This window comes from Aulonocara stuartgranti (assembly GCF_965226115.1).
Source record: "Aulonocara stuartgranti genome assembly, chromosome: 23".
NCBI classification, from domain to species: Eukaryota; Metazoa; Chordata; class Actinopteri; order Cichliformes; family Cichlidae; genus Aulonocara; species Aulonocara stuartgranti.
In genome coordinates, this window is record NC_138958.1 from 48,835,609 (window position 1) to 48,862,895 (window position 27,287).

Below are 27,287 nucleotides of genomic sequence, written 5' to 3' on the forward strand. Positions count from 1 at the left end.
TTGGACCGAGCTCCCTGGATCACTGCAGCATCCTCAGCTGGTACATGGACGTCTCTGCTCCTCAGTCTTGGAGCCCCTGCAGGTCCGTCCACACCACCAGGGTCTTCTCACTCACCTTTCCTTTGTCCTCGTCCTTCATCGGCCGTGCTGTGTCTTTGTTCCTGCGGTGTTGTTCCCACGATGCAGCGCTGATGTTCCCTCCTTGAATGCACAACAAGTACGGTGCTGGTCTTTCTCGGGTGGAGCAGAGACAGATTGAAGTCTTTCAGGCTTTAGTGCCGACTTCCCTGACAGAGGCTGGACTCCATGGTCTGCACAGGAGGCTTCTACACTGTGTGGAGGTGACTCCTGGACTCGAAGACAGGCTGCAGGTACATGTGTGATGAAGAGGAGCTACAGCAGTGTGATGGAGCTGCAGGTGTGAAGGAAGTCCTGCTGTCCTGTCCCACCCTCATCTTTGCTTCCTCTGTCTTCTCTGGACTTGTCCTCCTGTTTCAGAAACAGCACTGCTTCATGCCGAGGGTGGACGGGAGCGTTGGCTCTGATTCTTTTACCGTCCACCACAAGGAGACACTGATGCTGACCTCCTGATTCATCTGCATGTGTTCTGCTTCACACTGCTCACCTCCACCAAAGACTTCACAAACATCTTCTTTCTTTGAGTCCAGTTTGTCCCACAAACACTTCCAAATCTCCTCCTCTGAGATTCTGCAGCTTCTTGCAGTGTGACTCAGCTGACTTCTGACAGACCACAGACTGGCACAGCATCCACATGTGTCTCCTTTCAAACAGGCTCTTGATGTTTCCTCCCACATCATTCTGGCCTCTCAGTCTCCTTTGTTCTCCAGCTCTGTAGCTCCAGCTGGTGAAGCTTCAGTTTTCCATGTTGGTAACAGTAAACTACAGCCTCTGCTGTCAGCTGGGTAACTAAACAGAGCTGCAGCACGTCTCTGCGGTGGTGCTACATCCAGCCTGCAGACGGCCGTCTACATGTTGTAGTGGTTTACAGTCACCAGGGGGCGCTGTCCCAGCCATGCAGGCAGTGGGCTGCTCTGCTTGTGCTGTTGTTGGTGAAGCTGAAGTGAAAGTGATAGGTTTGTAGTTTGAACCTATCCACTGGAACGTTAAGGACAATCTGCTACGCAGCAAAAAGCAAGACACAAGGCACCAAAGTTCTCTGGTTTACTCATGCATGAGGGAGACCTGGCTGGAGCCAAGCGTCGTTCCACCACTTGACCACCATCAGACTCTCAGCCAGGCTCCCCATAGCACTCCTTTTATTGTGGTTACATGAATATGCATAGGGTCATTAACATATAGCATCTCACATAGGTATACATGTGAACAAAGAATACTGTGTGTGTGTGTGTGTGTGTGTGTGTGTGTGTGTGTGTGTGTGTGTGTGTGTGTGTGGTACTGCTGATCAAAGGGTCATATAACATCCTTGGTCAGGAAGAGGGTAGACCCCCCTTCACCCTAGATGGTTCACCCTAGATAACATGGTGAGGAAGTCCAGCAGTTCATCTAAACAAAAAGCACTTAGACTAGAACAGACGTAGCTACGTTAATCCTACCATAAAACAATAAGAGAAGGTACGACCTCTCTCGTGCTCCCAGGATGTGGGTGTGCATTCTAGTGTGGAATACACACCAAGCCCCTGCAGCCTGCTAAAGATCACACATCCTATCACTACACAATTGATTATACACCTCTAAGAATATATGGTTAAATATTTCCTAATACAAATGACAATAATAAAATCTAAACCCATCATCACCACCCTGTATTGTCATTTTTTAAGGCTATACGGCATATATATATCTTCAGCTCTACACCACTTGTCAACATTTTCAGTGCAGGCTTCATTTCATACACACATATTAGCCTTAGCATCCATGTCACTCTGCTGCAACAGTATGAAATTGGTAAAGGTGTTAGCAATCATTTTATTCACCATCGATCTTATACATGGCAAAATGCAACCTGTAAACAAGCAAAGCAAAGCCAATAATGTAAGAATGGGAGTCAAAAACTTTAGAAACATATTCCACCATGGTCCAGATGTCAACCAGGCTATCCAGCCTTGTGACGTGTCTCCTCCTGATGTGTGGTCCGCCACATATTTCTGCAGAGCAGTTAAGTTCTGCAGTGCCTCATAGATGTCTCCTCCAGTCGTATATCCATCCGGAATAAACGTACAACATGTCTCTCCAATCAGCTTACACACTCCTCCTTGTGATGCTGTTATCAAGTCTAGGGTCAGCCTGTTCTGCAGTACCATCGTTCTGATGGCCTTTTGCTCCTCCGCTAAGGCTGTTCCCAGAGTCTTAGTGAGATTAATGTGTCGCAGTAAGGCATATCGGTTGATCTCCACATGATCCCGCACCTCTGCAACTCCGATGTTTGGGATCAAACTTTGGAAGAATTTAGCTCCTCCACTCCAAATGTGGAATTCTCGTGGCACTCCAGTGTCTACTGTCACTCCAAAAGAGTTAGGTGAGGCTATATTCACCTCACGCTTCCGTCGGTTGCTAGGGTGATGTTCAACTCTGTCCATGAAGAAGACATGATCCGATAACTTCACCACGGCACACAATCCTCCCCATCCCTCAGGGAGTGATAGATAGGCTTTATGTCCACACAAGAAATACCAATCAGCCAAAACTCTTGTTCCTTTACTGCTCGGCACCATCCTTGCACATCCTGTCCACTTCTGACTCTTTGCTTTTACTGGTATCCTGTAAGCCCGGTTGGACTTGCATTCAGTCCTCCTTAATGTCAAGTTCTCAGCTCACTTTGCACTGGTCAAGCATTTCATACACCTGCTCTCATTCTCTGGAGGGCAGTAGGTGTATATGTATCCACATAAACGAAGCGGCAGCTCCCCCACTGACAGTGATCCATTGTTCATCACACACAACGGCAGTTGAGCTGTATTCAGCTTGTTCAGCAATATTATGTCTGGCAGTGGGTCTGACACTTGAGGCCAGGCCAATAAGTCAGTTTGCTCAGAACAATTCACATCTATAAGTGGCGACTTACTCCAGGTGATGTTCAGAGGTGTACTATAGTTGGCCTGGGACCAGAGGACTCTGTTGCCAGGATGAGTTGCTAAGCCCAACAGACACCAACTCCTGTCCTCTGGTATGCTGTACGGCCACAGTCCAGATGTATATGCGGATAACGGCATATGAGCACACACATAGCAGTCCGTCCTATTGTTCAAGTGAGCAGTTGTATTCATAAACTGCCACCAAAAGTTTGTAGAATAGCCATGAGGGTATTGGGTGTGGTTTCCTTGGACATACAGGGTCTCCACAGCTGACCATGATGACATCAAAGCCATTACACCCAGCAGGGTAGACAACACTTTACCAGCCATTCTGATGAGTACCTGTGGCTCAGTTGGTTTCTTCACCGGATTGAGACGAAGGGCCCTAGAGGCTTTCCCCCCCTTTGTACCCGGTCTTCCTGCCACTTACTCCGAGCTGGCCTGGATGTGTGTCACCTTTTTGCAGTGGCTTTGGTGTATCCAGGTGGGTCGTTCTGCAATCTTCACAGCAGTTGGTGTTGTCAGCAGAGCCTGGTATGGTCCGTCCCACCGTGGCTTCGACCAGCACTTCCTCTTTATGACCTTTATCAGTACCCAGTCCCCTGGCTTCAGACGTTCTTCCTGTACAGAAACAGAATCATCTGGCAGATTATTTGCACTCATGACTTCTTTGCTTTTCAGCATTTTAATCATCCAGTCTGCTAGTGTGTTTTCTTCTTCTGCTTTATCATTATCATTACAAAACACTGGAACTCTAAATGGCCTGCCATATATTATTTCAAAAGGCGTTAGGCCATTATCAGTTGGCGTGATTCTCATATACATTTTCACTAGCTCAATGCAGTCTACCCATGTTCTGCCTGTTTCCTCCATTGTTTTCCTGAGTCTCAGCTTTACTGTGCCATTAGTCCTTTCAACCAGCCCTGCACTTTGTGGGTGATATGAGCAATGGTTTTTCAGCGTTATCCCCAGATGTTGTGACATTTTCTCAATTACTTCATTCACAAAATGAGGACCATTGTCACTGTAAATAGTCTGGGGGATCCCATGCTCTGGGATCACATTTTTGCATATCACTTTAGCCACTGAAATAGCATCTGCTTTCTTAGTGGGGACAACTTCTACCCACTTTGAGAACGGGCACACAATCACCAGGCAGTACCTGTAGGTGTTACAGTTAGACAACTCAATGAAATCCATATGGATTACTTCAAATGGGTAGCTGGGTCTGGGAAACTTTCCTCTCCTAGGTCTGAGGTTTCCCTGAGCATTATGTTTACAACATATTAAACATGCTTTACAAAAATGTTTTGAATAAGCATTGAATCCCAGTGTGAAAAACTGCCGTTCGACTGCTGCCACCATCCCAGCTGTCGAGACATGGCAGAGCCCGTGGCTCAAACTTGCAGCAGTCCTATATAGGTTCTTAGGCAATATAGGTTTATCACAAAGATAGTAGACATCACCTCGCAGGCTTGCTCCTTTAGTGAGCCACAGCTGCTTCTCAGCTGGAGGTGAGTGTGACTGCATGTCTGCTAACACATCATGTGTGATGGGCGTAGTTTGCTCCTGTGACGCCAGAACATGAACCCCATGTGTTCCAAGGGCCGCTTCCTTTGCAATTTTATCTGCAAAGGCGTTGCCTAGTACAATGGGGTCAGTGCCACGTGTGTGTGCTGCACATTTACAAACCGCAACTTTACTAGGCAGTAAGACTGCTTTCAACAGGGCCTGCAACAATGTCGCATGCTCCACAGGTTTACCTGTTGATGTTGTCATGCCTCGTCTTGACCACTGAGCGGCAAAGAAATGAAGTGTAGCATATGCATACTGACTGTCAGTATATATAGTCACTGCCTCCTGTCTCTTCTGCGCCTGTTCTAACCACAATTTAGCGGACGCCACTTGTAACTCTCTCTCCTGTTTCAATTTCCCTGTCGCACAAGCTGCTTTCACTGTCAACTGGTCTACTAACATTTGACATTGTCCTACAACCAATTTACCTTCAAAATCATATTTCTTGCGCCAATGTCCTAAATACTTTGCGCTACCGGGAGCGAATTTCACCATAAACTTCTCGTCACCCTCTGACACACTCTTGGTTGCTTGGGAACCCATAATAACAACAACAGCTGCCGACGTCACAGACCACGTGTTCTGCTCCGCACACACTCACACAACAACAACAACAACAAAAAATATCCTCACACACAAACAACAAAAATTAGGCCTATTCTTTCAACGCAACCTCACACAGTGGATGCGCGCTTTGCTGCACACAGCGGCAAAGAATAGTCGCACACAGTGACTACACGCTTTATCGCACACAGTGATAAAGACTTTACAACTCAGCCTCACACAGTGGCTTAGATTTTTCACATACCTACTTGGTGTTGCTTATTGCGAGTAGCATCAGTCCCGAATCCCGTCAATCGTCATCCATCGAGGAGAAAAAACAGACGGCTAATCCACCGGCTCGATGACGAATTCTCACGCCTCGGGACTTTGCTGCAGGACCTCTATAAGTCCTGGCTGACGTCAGTCTGTCGGCGTGTCTCTTTTCCCCTCGGTGAATGTCGACTCCAGGGATCCGGCTCTCGAAGTACCAATTAATGATAGGTTTGTAGTTTGAACCTATCCACTGGAACGTTAAGGACAATCTGCTACGCAGCAAAAAGCAAGACACAAGGCACCAAAGTTCTCTGGTTTACTCATGCATGAGGGAGACCTGGCTGGAGCCAAGCGTCGTTCCACCACTTGACCACCATCAGACTCTCAGCCAGGCTCCCCATAGCACTCCTTTTATTGTGGTTACATGAATATGCATAGGGTCATTAACATATAGCATCTCACATAGGTATACATGTGAACAAAGAATACTGTGTGTGTGTGTGTGTGTGTGTGTGTGTGTGTGTGTGTGTGTGTGTGTGTGTGTGTGTGTGTGTGTGTGTGTGTGTGTGTGTGTGGTACTGCTGATCAAAGGGTCATATAACATCCTTGGTCAGGAAGAGGGTAGACCCCCCTTCACCCTAGATAACATGGTGAGGAAGTCCAGCAGTTCATCTAAACAAAAAGCACTTAGACTAGAACAGACGTAGCTACGTTAATCCTGCCATAAAACAATAAGAGAAGGTACGACCTCTCTCGTGCTCCCAGGATGTGGGTGTGCATTCTAGTGTGGAATACACACCAAGCCCCTGCAGCCTGCTAAAGATCACACATCCTATCACTACACAATTGATTATACACGTCTAAGAATATATGGTTAAATATTTCCTAATACAAATGACAATAATAAAATCTAAACCCATCAGAAAGCGAGAGTTAAAACACTGAACAGTGTCCACTGAGCTTCTTATGCTATTCTCATGCTCAAAGAAGTTTAACAGGAAGGACGACTCGTCCATCAGGCGTCCAGCTGTCCGTGACCGTGTCCACAGCAGAGTGTGACTGAGGCTTCATGCTAACACGCACACATGAAGCTAATACCGCCACGAGCAGCTGCTCAGTGGATTTGGAGGACAAATGTCTGCAGCTTCTCACAGGCAGTATGCAGAATGTGGATCTCCACAAAGACTGTGGAGAGCTCGTCCCACACTCTAAATCCAAACTTGTCTGCACAAAACTTCTCACACGTTCCCGTCACAAGTGTCTTCTAAGTGAAGCTACCAGGTTCAGGTGCAGCTTGTTTATCTGGAGCTGCAGGAGATGATCCATCCTCACAAAGCAACACAGCAGATATGCAAACACACAACACAACCAAAGGATTCTCTCTGCATGTCTGTGGCTGATGCTGCTGGAACGAAGCTGTTTGAAACCTTGTTGTTCTGCACTTTGGGACCAGAAGAGGAAACTGAAGCTCTGTGCAGAGGGTCCAATGGAAGCAGCCAAGCGCGGTAAGTGTCTGCTGTACAGGGATGCTGGTTCAGCTGTGGCTCAGTTTCACAGTGTGACTCAATAAAAGCAGCAGGAAATCAAAGCTTGATGCTTTCATCAGTGTGGAAATAAGAAAGTTTCCTGTGACAGACGCTGGAGCTCTTTCACTCTCAGCTTCACAGTTTCAGCTTCAAACTTCTTCCAACATGTTTCTAACACGGCCACATTCCACCTTAATGGAGCTGATATCTTGTGCATCAGCACATTTTCTAAAGGCAGCGATCACATCTTTAGTTTTGGATGTTTAACTGCAGATTGTTTATGTGTTTATAGCACATTAATTACAACAGCAGCGTTGACCACAGTGCTGTACAAGAATCCAAAATAACTATTAAAATAACTCCTAATATTAATATCACACATCAAATATCAAATAACTCTCATGCTGTATTAAAAGCCAGTGAATACAAATGTGTTTTAAGAGCAGATTTACAGAGACTGACAGCAGGAGCTGGGGCTGTTCGATAGAACGATGTATATATGATGACCATATGAAAACGTCTATCGTTTCATATCACGCTCTTTGTTTCCTGCTTATGTGTTTGTGTTTTCCAGATAAAGCTTTCAAAATAAATCTGAAGATCCTGTTGAGAGTTTTCAAAATAAACACAATACAGTACTGCGGTCGCTCGTTTATCGAGTTACGTTCTAAAAATAAGTCTCAGAATGAAGTAGCAGCTTTATGTTTTACAATTATTATAGAAGTTTTAAGGCAGTTAAACCCTCACTGCACACTTTCTACACTTTTCTCAGACAGGCATGAACATTTTCACACTTTTCTCTCTTGTTTAAACAAAGTTCAAACCTTCATAGAAAAATAAGTTCATTATTAAAGAGTGAAAGCAAAGTGTTTCTGAAATGTGTCAAATCAGCCTTTGCTGGCATTAAATGAGCTTCTGTGTGAGGAGCACTCGTCCATGGCCTGGGCTCCTCGCTGTCAGGTAAAGTTTCATAAAGCTTTTGAGTTTTTCTGCAGATAATGTTGGTGTCCAGCACGATGTTCTTTTTCCTGCGGTCACTGAGCCACAAAGCCAAAGCTGACTCCATCCTTACGATGTTCTTGTTGTGGACAGTTACAACCTTTTTGCCTCCTTGTTGAAACTATGATGGTCAGCATCTTCCTCTGCCTTTGGCTGCTACCACAGGTGCAAAACGTCTCGTCATCATTGTTGTTTGTTGGGACAAAACGTACAAACATACAGTGCAGCACTGCAGAGTCACACTGCTGTAAATTTGAACACATTCTGTACTGTACAGGAGACACGGCACGAGATTGGCTGACAATGGTCTACAGCCAATCAGGACGCAGAACACAATGCGCTGTAAAAAACAAAAACATGCAAAATTGCACAAAAAAGATCAGCGAAACAGCGAGGCCGCCAAAGGTGAACTGTGTTACAGCGAGGGACCAGCGTATATGTGGTTGTTGGGACGATAAATGTCTTTGAGCTTGTGTCAGAAGACGAGCTGCAGCTTTCTGGACCAGCTGCAGTCTTGCCAGGCAGGTCCCACTAACTCCAACATATAAGGAGTTACAATAATCCAGCTGGGACGTCATGAAAACGTGGATCGCCCGTTCAAGGTTTTTAAAAGATAGAAATGATCTCACCTTAGATAAAAGCCTCAGTTTGAAGAAAGACCGCTGTACAACTGAGCTCAGCTGTTTTTCAAATTGCCGTCAAATATAAGCCCCAAATGTAATAATGCGATTTAATAAAAGAGCTGAACCAGTCTAATAGAGCGCCCTTGATGCCGCCATGCTCCAATGGTGAGGTCAAGATGCTGTGGTCAAGGCAGCAGTCAGATCCAAAAGCACAGCGAAGTCTCCTGATCAGTGGCTGATAAAAGATCATTAAGAACTTTTCAAAGTGCAGTTTCAGTGCTGTGAAGAGCTTTAAAACCAGACTGAAACCTTTACAACAGATTGCAGCTGAACAAATATAATCTTTTACAAAATCTTCGACAGGAAGGGAAGCTTTGAAATAGGCCTGAAATTTGAGCGGACAGAGGATCCAGATCAGGTTTTTAGTACAGGCTGTACAACAGCATGTTTCAAACAGGCTGTACAACACCTGAACTAAGACTGCTGTTAAAAATCGCTAAGATGTCGGAACCGACAACCTTTAAAATCTTTTTAAACACGTGTTGGAACAACTTCATTTGGACAAGATGATGTCTTTATAGCATCACATCGTTCCTCCACCTGATCAAACCACACAGGCTCAAACTGATCAAAAACAGCTGAGCAGGTGAATATTTTAGCCCCGGTGCGATCTCGGGCGAGAGTATCGATGATGGCCAAAGGGCAGCGTCCAGCTCTACGGCCGCTGAAGAGCAGACTCAACAGACGCGCGTGATGTGGATCCTACTGCTCTAAAACTGGAGCTTCTTCAATCCATTAAAGAGGACATTAGTACGCTGTTAAAAGAAGAAGTCAGAAATGCATTGAAAGAAGATTTTGACAATATGAGGGCTGACGTGCAAGGACTGAGAAATGAGATCGCTAACAGCATGGCGGCGACGTGCGGCGAAGTTGATGGAGTAAAGGTTACAGTGAAAGAAGCTGAGGATGGGCTGTCAATGTGGAGCGATGAGGTGACCACCCTGCAGTCTACAGTAGAGAGTATGAAGGAGGAGCTGTCTGACCTGAAGGATAAATGTGATGAAGGCAGGAAGCGAAGAGCTAACATCCACATCATAGGGATCCCAGAGGGCCTGGACTCGAGCTCCTCCACGGCCGTATCCGTGCTACTACGTGAAGTGCTGGGTATGGATAAAGACGTTATTGTCGACCGCTCACACAGGAGCCCTATCCTGAGAAAGCCAGCTGGTAACCCGCACGCCGTCATAGCCGAGCGTCACTACTACCAGGATTGTGTGGCTACGCCGTGCCAGGGCCCAAGCCCCGCTTGAGTTTAACGGACAACCTATTGCAATATTACGACTGGGCGATATGACCCAAAGTTCATATCTCGATATTCTTTAGCTGGATGGCGATATACGATATATATCTCGATATTTTTAAAGCCAGAAAGTACGAACAAAAAGAGAGTTCTTAGTCAAAGCTGTGTCCCAAATCTCACACAGGCACATTTATTAACATACAGCGTAGATGTACATGAAACAATTACTCAGGAATAAATGATCAGCATTTATTAAATAATAATGCTCCATAAATAAAAGAAAACAATGTTGTGTTTGTGCATAACAAAAAGCTCACAATCGTGCAGTCAAAATGTAAACAGACGCTGAGCATAATAACAAGCAGCTGCTCTGTTCCCAGGTTCTACTGCGTGACTGACAGCCTGGAGTTTGAAACCCTCTTTGTAACCGTGTCTCTTACAGGTGCCATTTATGGTCCTTATACACACTCAATACAGTAATATTACGTTGAAGCAGAGTACGTATCACTCCGCGAGGCTCCTCGTAGCTGTAATGCTCCAACAATCCATCAAGCGGTGCGGCCTCGTAGCTGAGCAAAGTCGTACCAAAACATCTTTTGAAAGGTTTCTGAGCGCCGTGTAGCACATAAAATCGGTTCGAGGTCAGTAAGCACAACCAGAATTCATCCATAAGCCGCACTGTCGATTTATGAGAAAATTACAGGATTTTAAGTGCAGAAAATATAGTTTATGGTTTTCCTTTGATCTTAGCAAATATCTACGCCTCTAATTGGGACGATCACAGATTTTTCACTAATGTCTTTGCGCGGCTCCCCAATATGTCATCACACAATATCATCTTTGAGGGAGACCTAAACTGCTCATTATCTGCTATGGACCACAGTTCACACAAAAGTACACTTAGTCCAAACTCAGCATGCGTCATTCAGAGCTTTCTTGATAATTATGGGCTGGCTGATGTATGGAGATTTCATAATCCTGCTTCACATCAATACTCTTTTTTTTCTAATGTCCATAAAACATATATTTGTATAGAAAAACGTCTCCCTTTAGTTACAGAATGTGATTATAAGACTCTGGTGATTTCTCCTCTTGTTTTTTCAATGTGTATTCCTGATGCCTGCTCCAACTATCAGTCATGGAGATTCAACTCAGTGTTGTTAGCAGATGAAGAGTTTGTCAGTTACAAAAGGTCTCAAAGACATTTTTTTTCTATTAATCAGACCCCAGAGATGTCATCATCAGTTTGTCTGCTTTAATAATGTGACTGGAAAAAGGTGTTGGACTTCAAATATGTCCATTTCTGTCACACTTCACCTTTAAAAGTGAAGCCATGTGGTTCCTGGAAGGAAAAACACGACTTTTTCAAGTCTTTGTCCTGTTTTTATGAGAAATGTACGACTTTAATGTGAAACATTCAGAGTTTTTTCTCTTGTTGTGTTTGTTTGAAGCTGCTTCCTGTTGGCTTCAGCTGTTTGGAGTTTCCATTTTCTAAACTTCTACATTCTGAACCTTCTTCAGCTCTGAACAGATGATGAAACACTGAATGATTTCAAGCACTTTGTCTAATAAACTTACATCTTTCATTCTTTATACAGATTGAGGGGCTGTGGTTTGTCAGAGATCAGCTGTGATTATCTGGCAGCAGCACTGAAGTCCAACCCCTCCCATCTGAGAGAGCTGAACCTGAGCTCCAACAACAAGCTGCAGGATCCAGGAGTGAAGCATCTGTGTGGTTTCCTGGAGAGTCCAGGATGTAAACTTGAAACTCTGAGGTCAGTCAGCATGTTTTAGTTGTGCTGAGATGAATATGATGTGAAAGTTGTGCTGACACTAAACTGCAGACATCAGGCTGATATTATACTGATCCACACTGAGGATCTTCATGGTAAAGTCTGTTTTCTTCTTCTCTGGTTTAGTCCATTGACTGCAGCAGAACAATGTTCACATTTCAAACCTTCAAAGAAGAAGAAAAATCCTCCACTGGAAAATTCACTGTGAAACTCTCAAACTCTTCATTGCACCTTAAAGTCTGTCTGACACTGAAATCCAAAGCAAAATGTGCGTTTGCTTTACAGACAGCAGTCCAACACAAACATACACACATCATCCAAAACACAGTCCAACATCCAAATCTCCTCCACTGCCAGCATGAATGATGGGAAAGAGAAGGAGGAACACTCTGACATTCAGGGTTAGAATGAGTTTCATCAAGCAGACTGTGAAGATCAAAGCTGCATTAGAAAGCTTACATGAATGAATGAGTGGACAGAAGTGGACAGAGATCATCTGAAGCACTTCAAAGGCTTTAAATCAGCACATTTCTCTTTATTCTTTATCAACTCTGTTAGTTTCTCTCAGTTTTCTGTGGAATGAAGCTAACAGCAGGCTAATAAGATGCTGACCAATAGGTTTCTATTAAAGGTTGTAATTTGTATATGAAAAAGTGCTTTGGCTCAGCAGGGATCAGCTTACAGGTAGAATACAGCTGCTGGATGGGATTAGCATGTCATAGCTATCTACCAAACTGCTAACTGGGGGATTTCAGGCCATCTATGGATCATTTTTGCTAACTGTTTATTCAGCTTAGGCTCACAGGGCTGCAGCCTGTGCCCTAGCTGTCATAGGGCAAGAGGCGTGGTCCACCTGCACAGGTGAGCAGTCCATCACAGGGCCAACAGAGAGCGACAGAGAAGCACTCCCTCACATCCACACCTACAGCCAATGTAGAAGCACCAATGAACCTAAGCAGCATTTCATTGGACTGTGGGAGAACATCCAACCTCCACAGAAAGGCCCAGCTGACCAACAAGCTTCAACCTACAACCTTCTTGCTCTAAGGCACTAGTGCTAACCACTTTTGCCCATTTCAGCCCAAATCCTGCATCTTCCTGTTTCTGACTCCAGGCCAGCTCCACTAACACTTTCTCATCAGACACTGCCACCTAGTGGAGGAAGTCTTAGTTCCATTTGAAGCTTCAGATTACAGTTAGTTCCTTTACAAAGAGGTGGAGGTGGTGGGGCCACAGCACCATCATCACTGAGTGCCATAGGACACTTAACCTTTGTTTCCATATGCTGGGAACTTCCTGTTGTTCCAAGGAGGACTGGAAAATGTGTGAAAATCTCCCAGTCACTTCCTCACAGCACACTTCAATCATTTCCCTCCCACAGCATCAGGACCAGGGCTTTTTCTCTCTTTGGTCCCACTAAGAGATTTCCACACAAACACCTCATCAGTGGGACTCTCAGAGCTACCAGCCCTTTGCTACAATCACAAAGCTCTTCATTGAAATCAATGATATCAAAGCTGGAATCAAATGAGTCCAAGTCTTCTGCTGATTCAGCATCACATTCATCTTTGCTCCTTGTTCTGCATCCCCACCATGGACTTCATTCCTTTCCAAGCCAGCCTTGAGTGTCCTTTATTCAGCTCATCCTCTGCTTTACTTTTACACCTGATTTTAGCTGCTTTATCTCTCTTTCAACAGGTTTCTGTGCCTCAATCTTTTTCTTCTCTCCCTCATAACAAGACAGCTTCTTCTGCCTGAGAACATGTTGGAGTGATTTACTAATCCAGGGCTGCTTATTGGGGAAAATACTTCCTGTTTCCAAAGTAATCCCCATTTTTCCCAGAAAGAAATGTCAGTAGAAATCGATGATCTAAGTGAGAACATGAGCCTTTAAAAAGTCCCAGTGGGTGCAGTCAAAGCAGTCCCTCAGTCCCAGTATAGAGTCTTTGGTCCAGACTGGAACAGCTGTGTGCCCAGTTTGAGCTCTCTTCAGTGCTGTGACCTGACAGACCCAGAGGGGCCATCACATCACATTTAGAAGCTCCCCTGATGGAGCCACAACACATGTCCAATACTTAGTCTGTCTTGTTGGACCAACTGGAAGAAATGATTCAAGGACTTAGTCACAGAACAGAGATTCAAATCTCCAAAATCCAACTGGCTGCATCAGGACATATAGTCTGAAACTCTGCACAGTTTCCTGTTTGAAGCTGCTTCCTGTTGGCTTCAGCTGTTTGGAGTTTCCATTTTCTAAACTTCTACATTCTGAACCTTCTTCAGCTCTGAACAGATGATGAAACACTGAATGATTTCAAGCACTTTGTCTAATAAACTTACATCTTTCATTCTTTATACAGATTGAAGAGCTGTGGTTTGTCAAAGATCAGCTGTGATTATCTGGCAGCAGCACTGAAGTCCAACCCCTCCCATCTGAGACAGCTGTACCTGTACTTCAACAACCTGAAGGATCCAGATGTGAAGCAGCTGTCTGATCTTAAGAAGAGTCCAGACTACAGACTGAAGACTCTGGAGTAAGTAGAGTGATGGAGTGAGTGGGTGGTGCTGTCAGCAGTATTGTACTAAACACAGTCAGTATGAAACAAAGATCCAGTGTTTCCTGTAAAGCTGCAGCTTCTCAGTGAAGCTGTGAGAGGAGAACGGTGACAGGCTTCAGGATTGGACACAAACACTTCCTGTTTCTCACCTTTATGGTCACCATAGTAACGGCTGACACGCTCTGATCAAACACTGTCAACAGCCAATCAGCTCTCTGAACAAAGCAGCACGCAGACCAATGACTGCATTGATTTCCAAGTTTAAAGCAGTGAAGAACACAGTCTGTAGGTGAGGAAGAATTTAGTGAGAGCAGATGTTTGGATGGAATTCCTCCAGTTAACAGCTGGAACCGTCCATCTGGATTGTTGGGCTTGTTGTTGGGGTTCCTACAGAGCTCAGAGTGGACACACCAAGGTTCTTCTAATGAATGAAAGTCCAAACTCAAACTAGGAGGGAAAAACATTTTCAGCAACTTCAATAAAAATCCAAAGATTAGAAAAAGTGAAGCAACAATGAGTCCTAGTACAGTCCCAGCACTGACGTCCCTGCTGCTCTTTATACTGGATGTGCTGCATCACTGACTGACAGCTGATGAAGAGTCTCTGGAAACACTCGTTTATCTCCTCTGCTCTTCCTCCTTCTCTCTGCAGGTGGAGCTGATGATGGTAAACAGGACGGTGTGTGTGCTGAGAGAGGAGCAGCTGTGTCCTGATGATCCAGAGAGGTTGAAGCAGCAGCAGCTTGTGTGTAGAGACGCTCTGACTGGGCCATGTTACTGGGAGGTGGAGAGGAGAGCTTCATCCAGCAGTGACTGACAGAGGAATGAAGTGCAGATGACTGTCAGTGCTGCAGAGTGAACTGCTCTGAGAACAGCTCCACTGTCAGACACAATGTAGAGTCCAGCATCAGCCCTGTGTGTCCCTCTGGATCTGACAGAGGATCATCAGTGTATCTGGACTGCTCTGCTGCTGCTCTGTCCTTCTACAGTCTCTGCACAGTCTCTGTCTCACTCTGGAAAGATTTTACAACTTGTTGTAATTACAGAACGTTAATATAATATTCAAACATGTGATCTTCTCTTTATTTCTGACTCTTTACCAAATAAAGAAAAACCAAACTAACAAACAGAAGCTGTCGTGTCCTTTTTCACCACATCTGTGAATCTTTTCTGTGTTTTTCCTCTTTTCCTCCTTCCTGCAGCTCCATCTTCATCATTCTGTGTCCAGTATATGTGAACACGTCCAAAGCATCTGAGCCTCATGTTACCCGTTTGTGTGAGTTACGCCTGTCGTTGTGTTGTGGTGTATAAATAAGGGGCAGGAGACAGCGCTGGATCTCTGAGTTCTTTACTCTCAATTTCTGCAACATCTGCAATATCTAGAAATGCAAACCTGTGAGCTGTGTGTGTTGTGCGTCTGCTCGGCCACCTCTCCTCCGGCCGTGCTGGAAGCAGCTGTGCGTTTGACAGTTTTATCGACTCGACAATAATCGAACAAATTAAATGTTCAAAAATATCAACTTAAGCACTTCAAAGTCAACAAAAAGCTTAAAACAATGAAATAATATTTCACTGACAAAACAACAGCTCATAAGAACGATACACAAAATAATACAGAAACAAACAAATAAAAGTTATTAACCAGGATCCATGTTTTTGTCACAAACACTGAATCAGCTGATTCACTCTTTATGTTTCTGAGTTTGTTTTGTGATTATAGTTCTGGTTTCTGTTTCTGTGTCTTCACTGTGTCCCACGTCTCCTTACTTTGGACTGTCTGTCCTGTCACTGAAGGTGTCTGCCCAACAAGGACGTGGTGCTGAATGCATCCAGACCCCTGCTGACTGTCTTTGCAGCTTCGGTCAAAGGTACAGTGTCCACTGTGACCCTGAGAGCAGGACACAGCCAGAGGTGAGTCAGCAGTTACAAACTAAATGCTGCTGACATGAATCAAACTGCTGGATAACCCACTGCTCATGAAAATGGCACCTTTCTGTTGCTTTTTGAGATTACTGAGAATATTTGAATTGTGACTCAGATGGCAGATCCAGGCTCTCAGCCTCCAGCTGAAACTTCCAGTCCTCCCCCAGCCAGAAGCTCTGATGCTGGGCTGAGAGACTTTGATCCTTCCCTGGATCCAGAAATCCAGGAGGGAGAAGGAGAACAGGACCTCCTTCCTGATCTGGAGAGGCCTGAGGGAAAGAAAGATGGAGCAGACAGAGCTTTGAACAAATCCAAACCTCCTGAGCTTCACCTCCACAAAGGTGCAGACACTGATGCACAGATTCACATGTGACACCTGCAGCGTCCAGCTTGTGCCGCTGACATTATCTCCACTCTGATACAAGCCTCATTCACTCGCTCACACACGTTCATACAATCACCTTTTCCTCACAGTCACACACATGAATGTAATGAGGGGAACTCGGGGTTCACTGTCATTCCTCAGGATCCTTTGATATGCAGACTGGAGGCTCTGTGGATGAAACACCGACTGTCTGAAGCACTCTGAAGTCTTCATGATGGACTTCATCCTGATTAACACTACAATACTTGTTAGAGGCCTTTTATATGTAATAATATTCTTTTCCATTAAAGCTCTGAACATTCTCACTCTTTCTTGACCAGGTGTGACAGGTGAAGGACACCGGCGAATAGGAGGACAGAAGCTGAGAGCCATTAGTCACATGACTTCAGCTGCTGCTGCCTCACCAACCACTGGCCCCTCGGTGAGTCTAGAGTTACAGCAGTGACCACAGGAAGTGCACACGTGTGATCTAAAGCTACATGTGGGCCTGTGACCATCAGTCTTCTCACTGTGGTAGACGGGTTTGTGAGTCCCTGTGATGCTGGGAGTGTCCAGGACAGTCGCTCCTGATCGGGTCTCTCATGGAAAGCTGGTCCCAGGAATTCCTGGAAAATTCCTCCACAAAAGAGAACTGGGAACATAAGTGCAGAGTGACAGAGGTGCTCAGCAACCCTGCTGTTATATGGGAATAGAACCAGAATAGTCGGCAACCACTTGAGTTAAGTTAGCCAAAGAGATGCGACTCAGACTGACTTCATCATGTTGGCAACGTGTCTGCATTGATAAACTCCAGTTATTGACAAATCAGAGAATAATTCCAGTCATTCAGAGACAGATTGTGATTGTTTGGAGGATGTAATCGTTTCCCTTCAGGGAGCGTGTTGGACGCTCAGTGTCCGGGTGATTAGCTGATGCAACTACTTAGAATCAGTTTGTGAATATGAAGAAAATCAGTGCAGTCACTGGACAAACTCTGATTCTTCCTAGTTTCACTCTTGTTTCAGTCCAGTGTGACTGAGGTGGTAAAAAATGATCTGACTTTTAGCCACACAGCTGTCTGCTAGAGAAAAAGCCTTTGTGCACAACTTTCTTAAAGGCAAACGGCACCATGTTCACTGCAGCTGCAGCAAACGCAGCAAAGAGTGAAAGTTGGACTGAGAATGTTGTGACTGTTTCATGAGAAAGAGCAGGAAAACAAGCATCACACACCCAGACACAGTGCTGGGATTAGAATTAGACTTTAGAGCCAAATGTAGGACAAAAGCTTTAATATGAAAGAGGAAAACCCAACAACAGCCAGAGCATGAAGCTCAAATCTATACCAATCACCAAGAAAGCTGACAGGCCTGTGACACGTCAGAGACGCCGTTCAAATCATAAAGAAGTTGGTTTATTGACAAAATGTAAAAAACCAAAAGAATCAAGTCAACCTTCAGTTTCGAGCGAGTAGACCAATCAGGCACAGCAGCAGCTCTAGAATAAGCAACAATTTGATGTATTACAAACAACCTTTCATATACACACATACATATGGCTCATATGCTGTTTAAAAAGGGCTCAAAGACCCAACAGATTACACAAAGTACAAAAACACTTTCATTCAGACAACAGTCAGCTGTGCACGAGACAGAGAGCCGACTACAGTTAGTAACATGGACTCACTTTGTTTCAGACACGACACAAAGTAACACAAAGCCACAAAGAGCAGAAACATCAAAAAGGAGGCAGAGCAGCAGCAACTCTCCATGAGCTGTGAGGCTAACAGCCACCCACACTTCCTGTGATGCATAATGAAAACAACATTAACCTGAAGGATGATAACAACAGAAAGAAGTCTAAGCTAACGTTACACAGCGCTCACACAGCGCTGACTGTACAGGCCTCACACAGCTACGACCTGCATCCACAACACCTGATTCTACTGAACACAAACAAGTTAATGATATATGAGCAATCCAGGGAAGGCTTCCAGGAAGGTGAGGATCCAAAGACAGCTCTACAACAGCATCAGTCAGCAACAATGTTACTGATCACTGACTCTTTCATCCTTTTATACTCAATCAAAAAGTGCTGTGTTCACATTTGTTTCTGCTGAAATCCAGAGACTGAAAATGCATCTTTTTAAAGTTTGAATAAACTGACTGAACTTCTCACGAGTCCAACCGTGAGGAACACTTCCCCCCATGACACATCACAGGACAACGTCTCAGTGGAGGGGGGACAGTAGCTCAGTTTAGGCAGTCACACTCAGAATCGATGCCTCCAGTCAGGGTCAAACGTGGTCCTCAGAAACCTGCAGATGTTTGGGCCAAGCTCTCACTGGTCTCTGCGTCTGTAGACTGAGCTGATGTTTCTCCAGGTGTCTGGTAAAAGGACGATGCTGCTGTCCAATGAGGCGAGGAGAGAAGTAGCCAAACAGGCGAGAGCCGTGAAGGAGGAACGGCGGGCAGCTCTGGATGCCCGACATAAATACCTGATGAGCAGGCTGGCCGACGCCGGCAGCCTGGAGGAGGCGGCGGTGGAAGACGCCATCGTCTCTGATGACAGAGTAAGTTCAGAGACGTGATCCTTCCTCAGAGTTGAACCTTTGAGTCATTAATGTCTGATTCTTCCAGTTCAGTCTGATCCATGAATTCTTTGCTGCAAACGGATCCAAGAAGCTGATTTTCTTCTATCAGGATGTCAAACAGGTAACTTTGATCACATTTCAATGACTGACACATGAAGGTCTAACCGCTCTTCATAATCTGCTGTCCTGTTTGTTGCAGCGTACTTTGTATTCATATCTTTTAATATCTGCCTTTCTCCCAGAGTCTGTCCTCCCGTCAGTCTTCCTTTGTGGACGCATCAAACTCAGCTGTGGCTCAGAGGAAACTCTTCCTCACTACGGGGAACTCTGAGGTTGGCTTCAGCTTTTTATGTTTAGTTAATGTGAGAATCACAGAAAAATGCTGATATGAGTGGAAGCTTCTGCTGGGAAATTGGCAAAGAGCAGATTATTGAACAGCGAGGCAGACAGTTCATTTCAGTGATGCCAGTTTATTAGAAACGAGGACTGTGGGGCTGCTGGAAGTCAGGACGGCCGTTCTCTGGATAAACCTGACAGCTGAGGTGGAGAGCAGGATTTATCCACAGACGGCTTCTTCCAAGCAAATGTCCTGAACACACCTGAGCTGAGGGTTACACAGTGTGTCCTGTGTGATCTCTGCTTTATGGTGGTTGAATCTCACAAATGTGACCATCAGACCTGACGACTTATTTGTGATGTTTTCATTAAAAATATCCTGGGTGAGGTGTTTGGGGCCTGTCCCATGAGGAGGAGTCTCCAGGGCAGACCCAGGACACACTAGAGAGGTTATATCTCTCAGCAGGCCTGGGAATGCCTCAGTATTGTCCTGGATATGCTGGAGGAAGTGGTTGTTTAGGGAGGTCTGGGATTCTCTGCTTAGACTGCTGCACCTGTGACCCGGGACCAGATAAACAGGAAATGGATGTTTGAAATTCAAAGAAATCCTCTTTTAATAATGAGGAAAAAAGACAGCAGGAGATCCATCGCAACTAACAAAACACTTCAAACACATCAGTGCATCAACTTTAATCAACTTCATTTGGTTCAAATGAAGGAATCTAACAAAGCACTCACTAAAATGAAACACCAGTTAGTTTCCCGAGCTCAACAGGTCGAACACCTGAGTTTGGTTTGCGGTGCAGTTTTTATTTCTTCTAGATAACTTGGGTTATTTGCACAGGAAGGTTTTTAAATGTATTTCTTAAGTACGATCTTATATGGGGGTTGATTTTATAGCATAACAGAATAATGTAATAACTCTAATAGAGTATAAAACATTTGCAGAATGAAGTACAAGGTGAAGATAAGTCAGAACGTCCCTATTTGAAAATACAGCCTCAGAAGGTCAGAGATGGACAAATTCAGCTACAGAAACATGTGGCCATTTTTTTTAAAGCCATAGAGCATATTACAGACGACACAAAGAGCAAACACTGTAAACTTCTAACCACAGACCTCACACAGCTCACACACGTCAGAGTGAAGCTGTCATTTCCTGAAGCTTCCACACAAGAGAACTGGCAACAAGGTGGAGTCCTCATGGATCACTAGCAGAGAAATGTGGGTGGGTGCCAGACCACATGGACTCGACTCACTTTCTTTCATACAAAGGAGCAGACTAATGCTGTCATCCTTAAAGACTAACCAGAAACAAGCAGTGCGCTCGCATCGACTCGACTTGTTTTGCAAGTTTGAAGTGAGATGGTACTTTGGAGTCAGCCTCCCGAGATGATGGCTGGTTTTTGAAAAAAATCTCATATTTATACAATGAGTAGCAGACTTTCCTGACTTGCAGAGGTCAACGTCCTCCTCAGTCATGCGCCATGAGTGGCACAGATACTATTCATCAAATAACTAACATGGCCTTGATTGTTACTCCAGAGACTTATCTGCGATGTAGCTTTATAGCATTTTCATTAGCAATCGTATGATTTGTGTTACAATGACCTTTGTGGACGGGCCCGGACCCCCAGGCCTCGTCCGTGACGCCGACGGTGAGCGCAACGTTTTTGTTTTCTTGCGCTTAAAATAACCTGATCAGCGTTCTGCGGACGGTTTGTTTACATTTCTCACATCTGTGATTGTTCACACGGGTTGGACACGAGCAGAGAGGGCTTTCAAGATGAAAAAGCCAACGTGAAACTTTAACGGACGACAAAGTTTTTCAATCAAATCTCCGTCACACCCTTCCTTGACCTCATCACGTTATCCACCTTAGTCAAGGAACAGTGGTTCGGGAAAATATGCATTTGTTTTTTGGACCAGTTTAAAACGTATCTCAACTAGTGATGTGCGGATCGATACTGAAATATCGTCATTGTGTCCGGCCCCTTGGCGTGCACACTCACAACAATGGCTGAGCGTAAACAGAGTCATGTGCAGACGTATTTTACCTCCACGAACAGCTGAGACGTGGTTTGCCATACATGTGGCAAGAATGTGAGGTGTTGTGGTAACACCGCTGACCTGGTCAAACACCTCAGAGTGAATCATATCACAGAATATGACGAGCGTATGTTGAGGCGAACTGAAGAGGAGGAGAGGGAGAGGTGCTGCCAGGGCGAGACAGACGTCTCTCACGGAGTCCTTTAATGCTGCAGGCAGGCAACAAATAGCCACAACTTCAGGTTTTTCATTTCTATATGATAATTCTGCATCATTAAGTGATAAGAACAAGTAATCTGATGTCCTGTGATCATTACGACGCTATAATTTGAGATAAAATAAAAGATAGAGTAAAAAAAATAAGTTTTTGTACAGAGTATCGGTATCAGATCAGTATCGTCGATACCACCCTGAATTTTACTTGGTATCGGATCGGAAAGGAAATCAGTGGAAATCAAATCCTGCTTCTACAGGTGTCCAGTTCATTCACTCTGACCCCTCCAGATAAGCGTTGCCAGTTCTCACTGTGCTGTAGATCACATTTTCTTGTGTTTGGGGTTATAACGGTTACTTTTGAGGTCTGTGTTATAAAGCAAGTTAATCCTGAATTTAACTGGAGAAGACAAATTCCCACTGCGTGGTGTAGTGCACAGCCAGGCATTCTTTACATTAGTTCGTTTGACAAAACCAAAAAGCCGAAAGTATTTACTTGGAGTTTGGTTTGATGAAATAAGTGCCAGAATCAGTGAATACAAATGATTCCAATGACATGAAAACTGGTCGAAGGACAAATCCCTCAAGAAAAGCACGACTAGCACATTAAGTTTTTTTTGTAATCATCATCATCTCTAACACCATGCGCACAACAGTGATTTTGTTACAGAACACTAAGATAGTAAAATCTGGGAAATGATGATATTTCTTTCCAAAACTTCCTGTCTGGAAGACATTAAAGCTGCTGTGCCACCTGCAGCTTCTTTCAATCTATGTTATGTGAATATATCTTTTTTTGGGGGGTTTGAACATCCATTCAAACTCACTCTCTGCCTAGCAAGTCTCATTCCCTCATTTCCTTGGGGTCCAGCTTCACATACGTGGCACTGAGCCTTTTCCTTTGTCACCTCTTTCTGCTACATGCCTAGCCTCCCAGTTTCTTGGTCTATTTTCTTCATTTCGCTAACTACACTTCTTTTTCTTTGTAAATCTCTTCCTTCAAATACTTTCAAAATCACTTTTCTTTTTTCCCTTTCTTCTGTGCAGAGAAGACGTCAAACCCCTTCTTGGCAGTTTATCTCAATAAAGCTGTACTATCCCAGCCATCTGGTAAGTCTTCCCTACTACCCAGAGCCTGTTTATACTCCTGCATGTCTCTGCCTTCACTCACTTCCTCTTCTTGATGTCCAAACTCATCCTTCAAACTACCATTTGATGCTGCATAGCTGCATTCTCCCTGACACCTCCTTGTCTCCTGTCTTTTTGATTTCACCTTCTGCATAATATTTAGTTGCCCTGTGTGCAGCTTCCTCCACTTTCATATATTTCTACAAGTTCCTCCCTGTTCTTGAAGTATGTGTGCACCACGGCCCTTTCCACTTGGAAAATCTGCCCCACATCTGTCTTTCTAGATTTCTCTCCTAAACACCACACCTACCCAACACCTCATAACCTCTGTTCCCTTCACCTAAATGTCCATTGAAGTCTGTGTCAATCACCACTGTAGTATGTGGTCTCTTGCACACAAAATGTGTCTACCCTCCACCTCCATAATATGAGTCCGCCAGCCCTCCCATTGCCAGTCAGAGTCCATAACAAGTCAAAAACATAAACAGCTCGAACGTATTATTTATTTAAAAGAGAGAGAGAGAGAGAGAGAGAGCTCAGTTGTCCTTGCTCTAGCATCAAGAGTCAGTGACTGGCTGTTCACTGCAGGCTCAGCAGTCCAATGGCCGATCAGCAACAAAACAAATAAAAAAATAAGACACGTTCTTGATTATGACAACAAACCACATCCAAAAAAATATGACAGCAACACTTTAAGTTTTGTGTGCATTCATCATGTGCAACTCTGCAGAAAGTCTCATGTCAAGGATGTGTGGACAGGGGGGCTATTAAAAAGTTCCAGTATACAGAATAGAAAACCATCAAATGAATGAAATAAAATCTGTTGTCACAGTGGTTTTTGAAGGAACAATTACTTCACAGATGGACAGCCTCATTATATTTTAGTTAAACCTGATGATACACACTTCACGTCACCCTAGTTACATGTTTTTATTTGCCATGTGTATGTTATCCAAGGGAGGAAGAAAATGAAAAAGAAAACTTTTGATGTGTCCAGACATTTCTTCACATCAGCTGCCAGCAACCAGTTTCAGCATGTACAACTGTTGCAGTAAGTGTGCTCATGCAGACCAACTATGCTGGTCCACTGTTCTTAATGGTGCTGCATGTTGAGAAAGAAGTGAAACAAATGTTTTGTTTAACAAGTCCACTAGTGTTAGAATAACTTGGCATTTCCAATCTGTTTCTGCTGTAGTTCAATGAAAGGTTTCAGTTACTTAAGTTTGAGAAAAAACCAAAAAACCAAATTGCGTTTACAATTGTAGTTTCATCTTGTTATAAGATATTTGAAATAAAAACAAACAAAAAACATGAACAAACAAACCACAAACAAACCACAAACAAACAAACCACAAACAAACAAACCACAAACAAACAAACCACAAACAAACAAACCACTACATTTTCAGAAATATTTCTGCAGTCTGATTTACAAGTATAAACTTTCTGACCAAAACGCCACAATTTCATCCCTCAAACAAGTTGTCAACTGTGTCAACGACCAATGAGGACATCACTGCTACACTTGATGATACTCACACCTTGAAAAAGTGCAAAGGTTTCCCAACAGGACTTCGACGGTTGGTCTTCTTGATCAAGCTATAATCTGTTCTCATCAAAACCACCATAAAACCAGTTTGACAGGATGATGCTGATAAATCCCTCTAGACCTTTTTGTGACAGTATTAAAAGCTTGCTGGAAATTCTCTGTACTCATATTTGTGCTCAGTATCTGTAGGAGCCATTTTTGTGTGGGTACCTCATGTATGCCACTAGGGGTCACCTTTTGTGTTACATATGGTGTGTCTATTTAAGGTAGATAGGTCATTAGCAGCAGGTGTGTTGTTGTTGGGAAGGAGCAAACAGATTGTGACCGCTGCGCTGTTATGTTAAATTGTGTTGGAATAAAGAATCTAAAGGACAAGATAAGTATGGTTTCAGTTATTGAACTAAGTTTAATACGTTTATTCATACCAGTGACATTGCATTAACCTGCCAACAAACAGCTCAGTGGCTTTAAATGTAGGCTTAGCCTCGACAGCATCTATAACACCATTAAAATGCAGTAATGGCCACACAAAAAATAAAACGTGACCATATTCAGTTTAAGCCATTTTATGTGGTTTAGTTTATACACTTGAATCACAGTAGATGATAGCTTTCTGTTTTTAAATGTCTCCATTTATTGCAAACACTATAGTTACTGTTCTGCCTTTTATAAGGTAAACTGGATATTATGGTTGCAAACGGCCCTAGAGCTCCCTCTAGTGGCTGCTTTGTAATATGGGTTTGACTACTTTGGGAAAGGAACAATGAGAAGGTGAAAAAATCAAAGATGGCGGAAAGTTATCGTTCTAAGCTGATATGGACCTTAAAATGTTGTTGCCTTGGACAAGATATGTCTGTAAGTATGAGTGACGATAAAATAATTATTATCTTTTGTTTTGTGTAAAAATGGTACGATAATTTGTACATTTGAAAGTTTTATCTTGTTATCAAATCACTTTGATTGTCACATCACATGTGCAGGTACACTGGTACAGTACATGTGAGTGAAATTCTTGTTTGCGAGCTTCACAAGCAACAGAGGTGTGCAAAAATACAATAACGTAAAACAAGCAAAATATAAGAACGGCTAAATCTGAGACTAATAAATATATGTACAATATATAATAGTACATGCATTACTGGATGTGTATACTAAATATGTTTTTCTACACGCGCGTGTGTGTGTGTACATATTTTACAAATTAAATAGAGTAAACAATAAAATAAAATATACAGAGGTTGGTAGTTGGACATGTGCAAAACAAGTGGCATTTATATACAGTGTGTAGTGCATAATGTTGAAGTTCCAGTAGTGAAGCTGAGGTGTCTATGAAGTGTCCAGCAGTCTGATGGCCTGGTGGAAGAAGCTGTCTCTCAGTCTGCTGGTTGGGGACCGGATGCTGCAGAACCTCCTTCCTGATGGAAGTAGTCTGAACAGTTGATGGCTGGGGTGACTGGAGTCCTTGATGATCCTCCCCGCTTTCCTCATGCAGCGCTTCCTGTAGATGTCTTGGAGGGAGGGAAGCTCACCTCCAATTATCCGTTCAGAGCACCGCACTACTTGCTGGAGAGCTTTGCAGTTGTAGGCGGTGCTGTTGCCGTACCAGGTGGTGATGCATCCAGTGAGGATGCTCTCAATGGCACAGTGATAGAAGGTCCTGAGGATGCGGGGGCTCATGCCAAATCTTTTCAGTCTCCTGAGAAAGAAGAGGCGCTGCTGCGCCTTCTTCACTGTTTTGTTTGTGTGTACTGACCACGTAAGATCCTCAGCCAGATGTACACCAAGGAAGCTACTCACTCTCCACAGCAGCGCCGTTGATGGTGATGGGGGTGTGTACTTCTCTGCACCTCCGGAAGTCCACTATCAACTCCTTTGTCTTTGCGACGTTGAGGGTGAGATGGCTGTCTTGACACCAGTGGGTCAGGGCGCTGACCTCCTCCCTGTAAGCCGTCTCATCACTGTTGGTGGTAAGACCCACCACTGTAGTGTCGTCCGCAAACTTCACAATGATGTTGGAGTTGTTAGTGGCTGTGCAGTCATAGGTGTAGAGTGAGTACAGGAGAGGGCTCAGTACACACCCCTGTGGTGCACCAGTGTTCAGTGTGATGGGGGATGAGGTGATGCTGCCCAGTCTGACTACTTGGCGTCTATCAGACAGGAAGTTAAGGATCCAGCTGCAGAGGGAGCTGCTCAGTCCTAGATCCTGCAGTTTCCTGTCCAGCTTCGAGGGAACGATGGTATTGAATACTGAGCTGTAATCTACTGTTAGCTTGCAGTAAGAGTGTAACAAGCTAGTTTACAATGTTAGTTAGCTAATACAGTATTTTGTACTTTCAGTTTTACGATGGTCAAAGAGAAGGCAATGGTCAGAGGCCATTCTTCAATAAATCAGCGCAGAAAGGAAAACAAGTCTGGTTATTGGAGCATCGTTATCTCGCTGTCTAGCTGGTGAAACTAAGGAACTCAGGGCGAGGACAGCAAAGTTACCAAAGGGGAAAAACTATCAAATTAAAACTGCATCATCTCAAAAATCACAAGTTTCTCTAAAATGTGTTTATTCTAGGGCTGCAGTTATTCATCATTTTAGTCATCAATCATTTTATTGATTGTTCGAAAATTGAATTGGATTAGAAATAGTTTTCTTATTAACGAGCAATAATTATTATTATTCCAAAGAGAAAACACACGGGTCTGTTGGTTACCATTTTAGAAATTGCCATCCTTTAATGATTCATCTGTTAAAAAAAATATTTTGACTGCTTTTATCTAAAAAATATTTTGAGATGCTGAAATGCTGAAATAATAATAATAAAAAAAACAGACACTGATGTCAACATAAAGGTAAACACGCAATTTAGTTTCTTTAGTTTCTGGTTCTCTCCTGTATGGACTAGAG

General features: G+C 43.9%; 2 protein-coding genes across 2 annotated transcripts in view; both read left to right on the plus strand.

The window, feature by feature from the left end:
* The window catches only part of LOC309700380 (NLR family CARD domain-containing protein 3-like), a gene marked incomplete at its 3' end in the record, with an annotated part of 29,297 nt that extends 28,706 nt beyond the window's left edge, over window positions 1-591 (plus strand). The window contains exon 6 of the mRNA XM_082523900.1: window positions 499-591. Coding sequence (XP_082380026.1) covers window positions 499-591 — 93 coding nt within the window. The remainder of the gene's footprint in view (window positions 1-498) is intronic.
* Window positions 1-15,371, plus strand: part of LOC309701491 (NACHT, LRR and PYD domains-containing protein 12-like) — a 341,726-nt gene extending 326,355 nt beyond the window's left edge. The window contains exon 9 of the mRNA XM_082525729.1: window positions 14,892-15,371. Within this exon, the coding sequence (XP_082381855.1) occupies window positions 14,892-14,901 (10 nt within the window). The 3' untranslated portion in view covers window positions 14,902-15,371. The remainder of the gene's footprint in view (window positions 1-14,891) is intronic.
* Window positions 15,372-27,287: the final 11,916 nt, after the last annotated feature.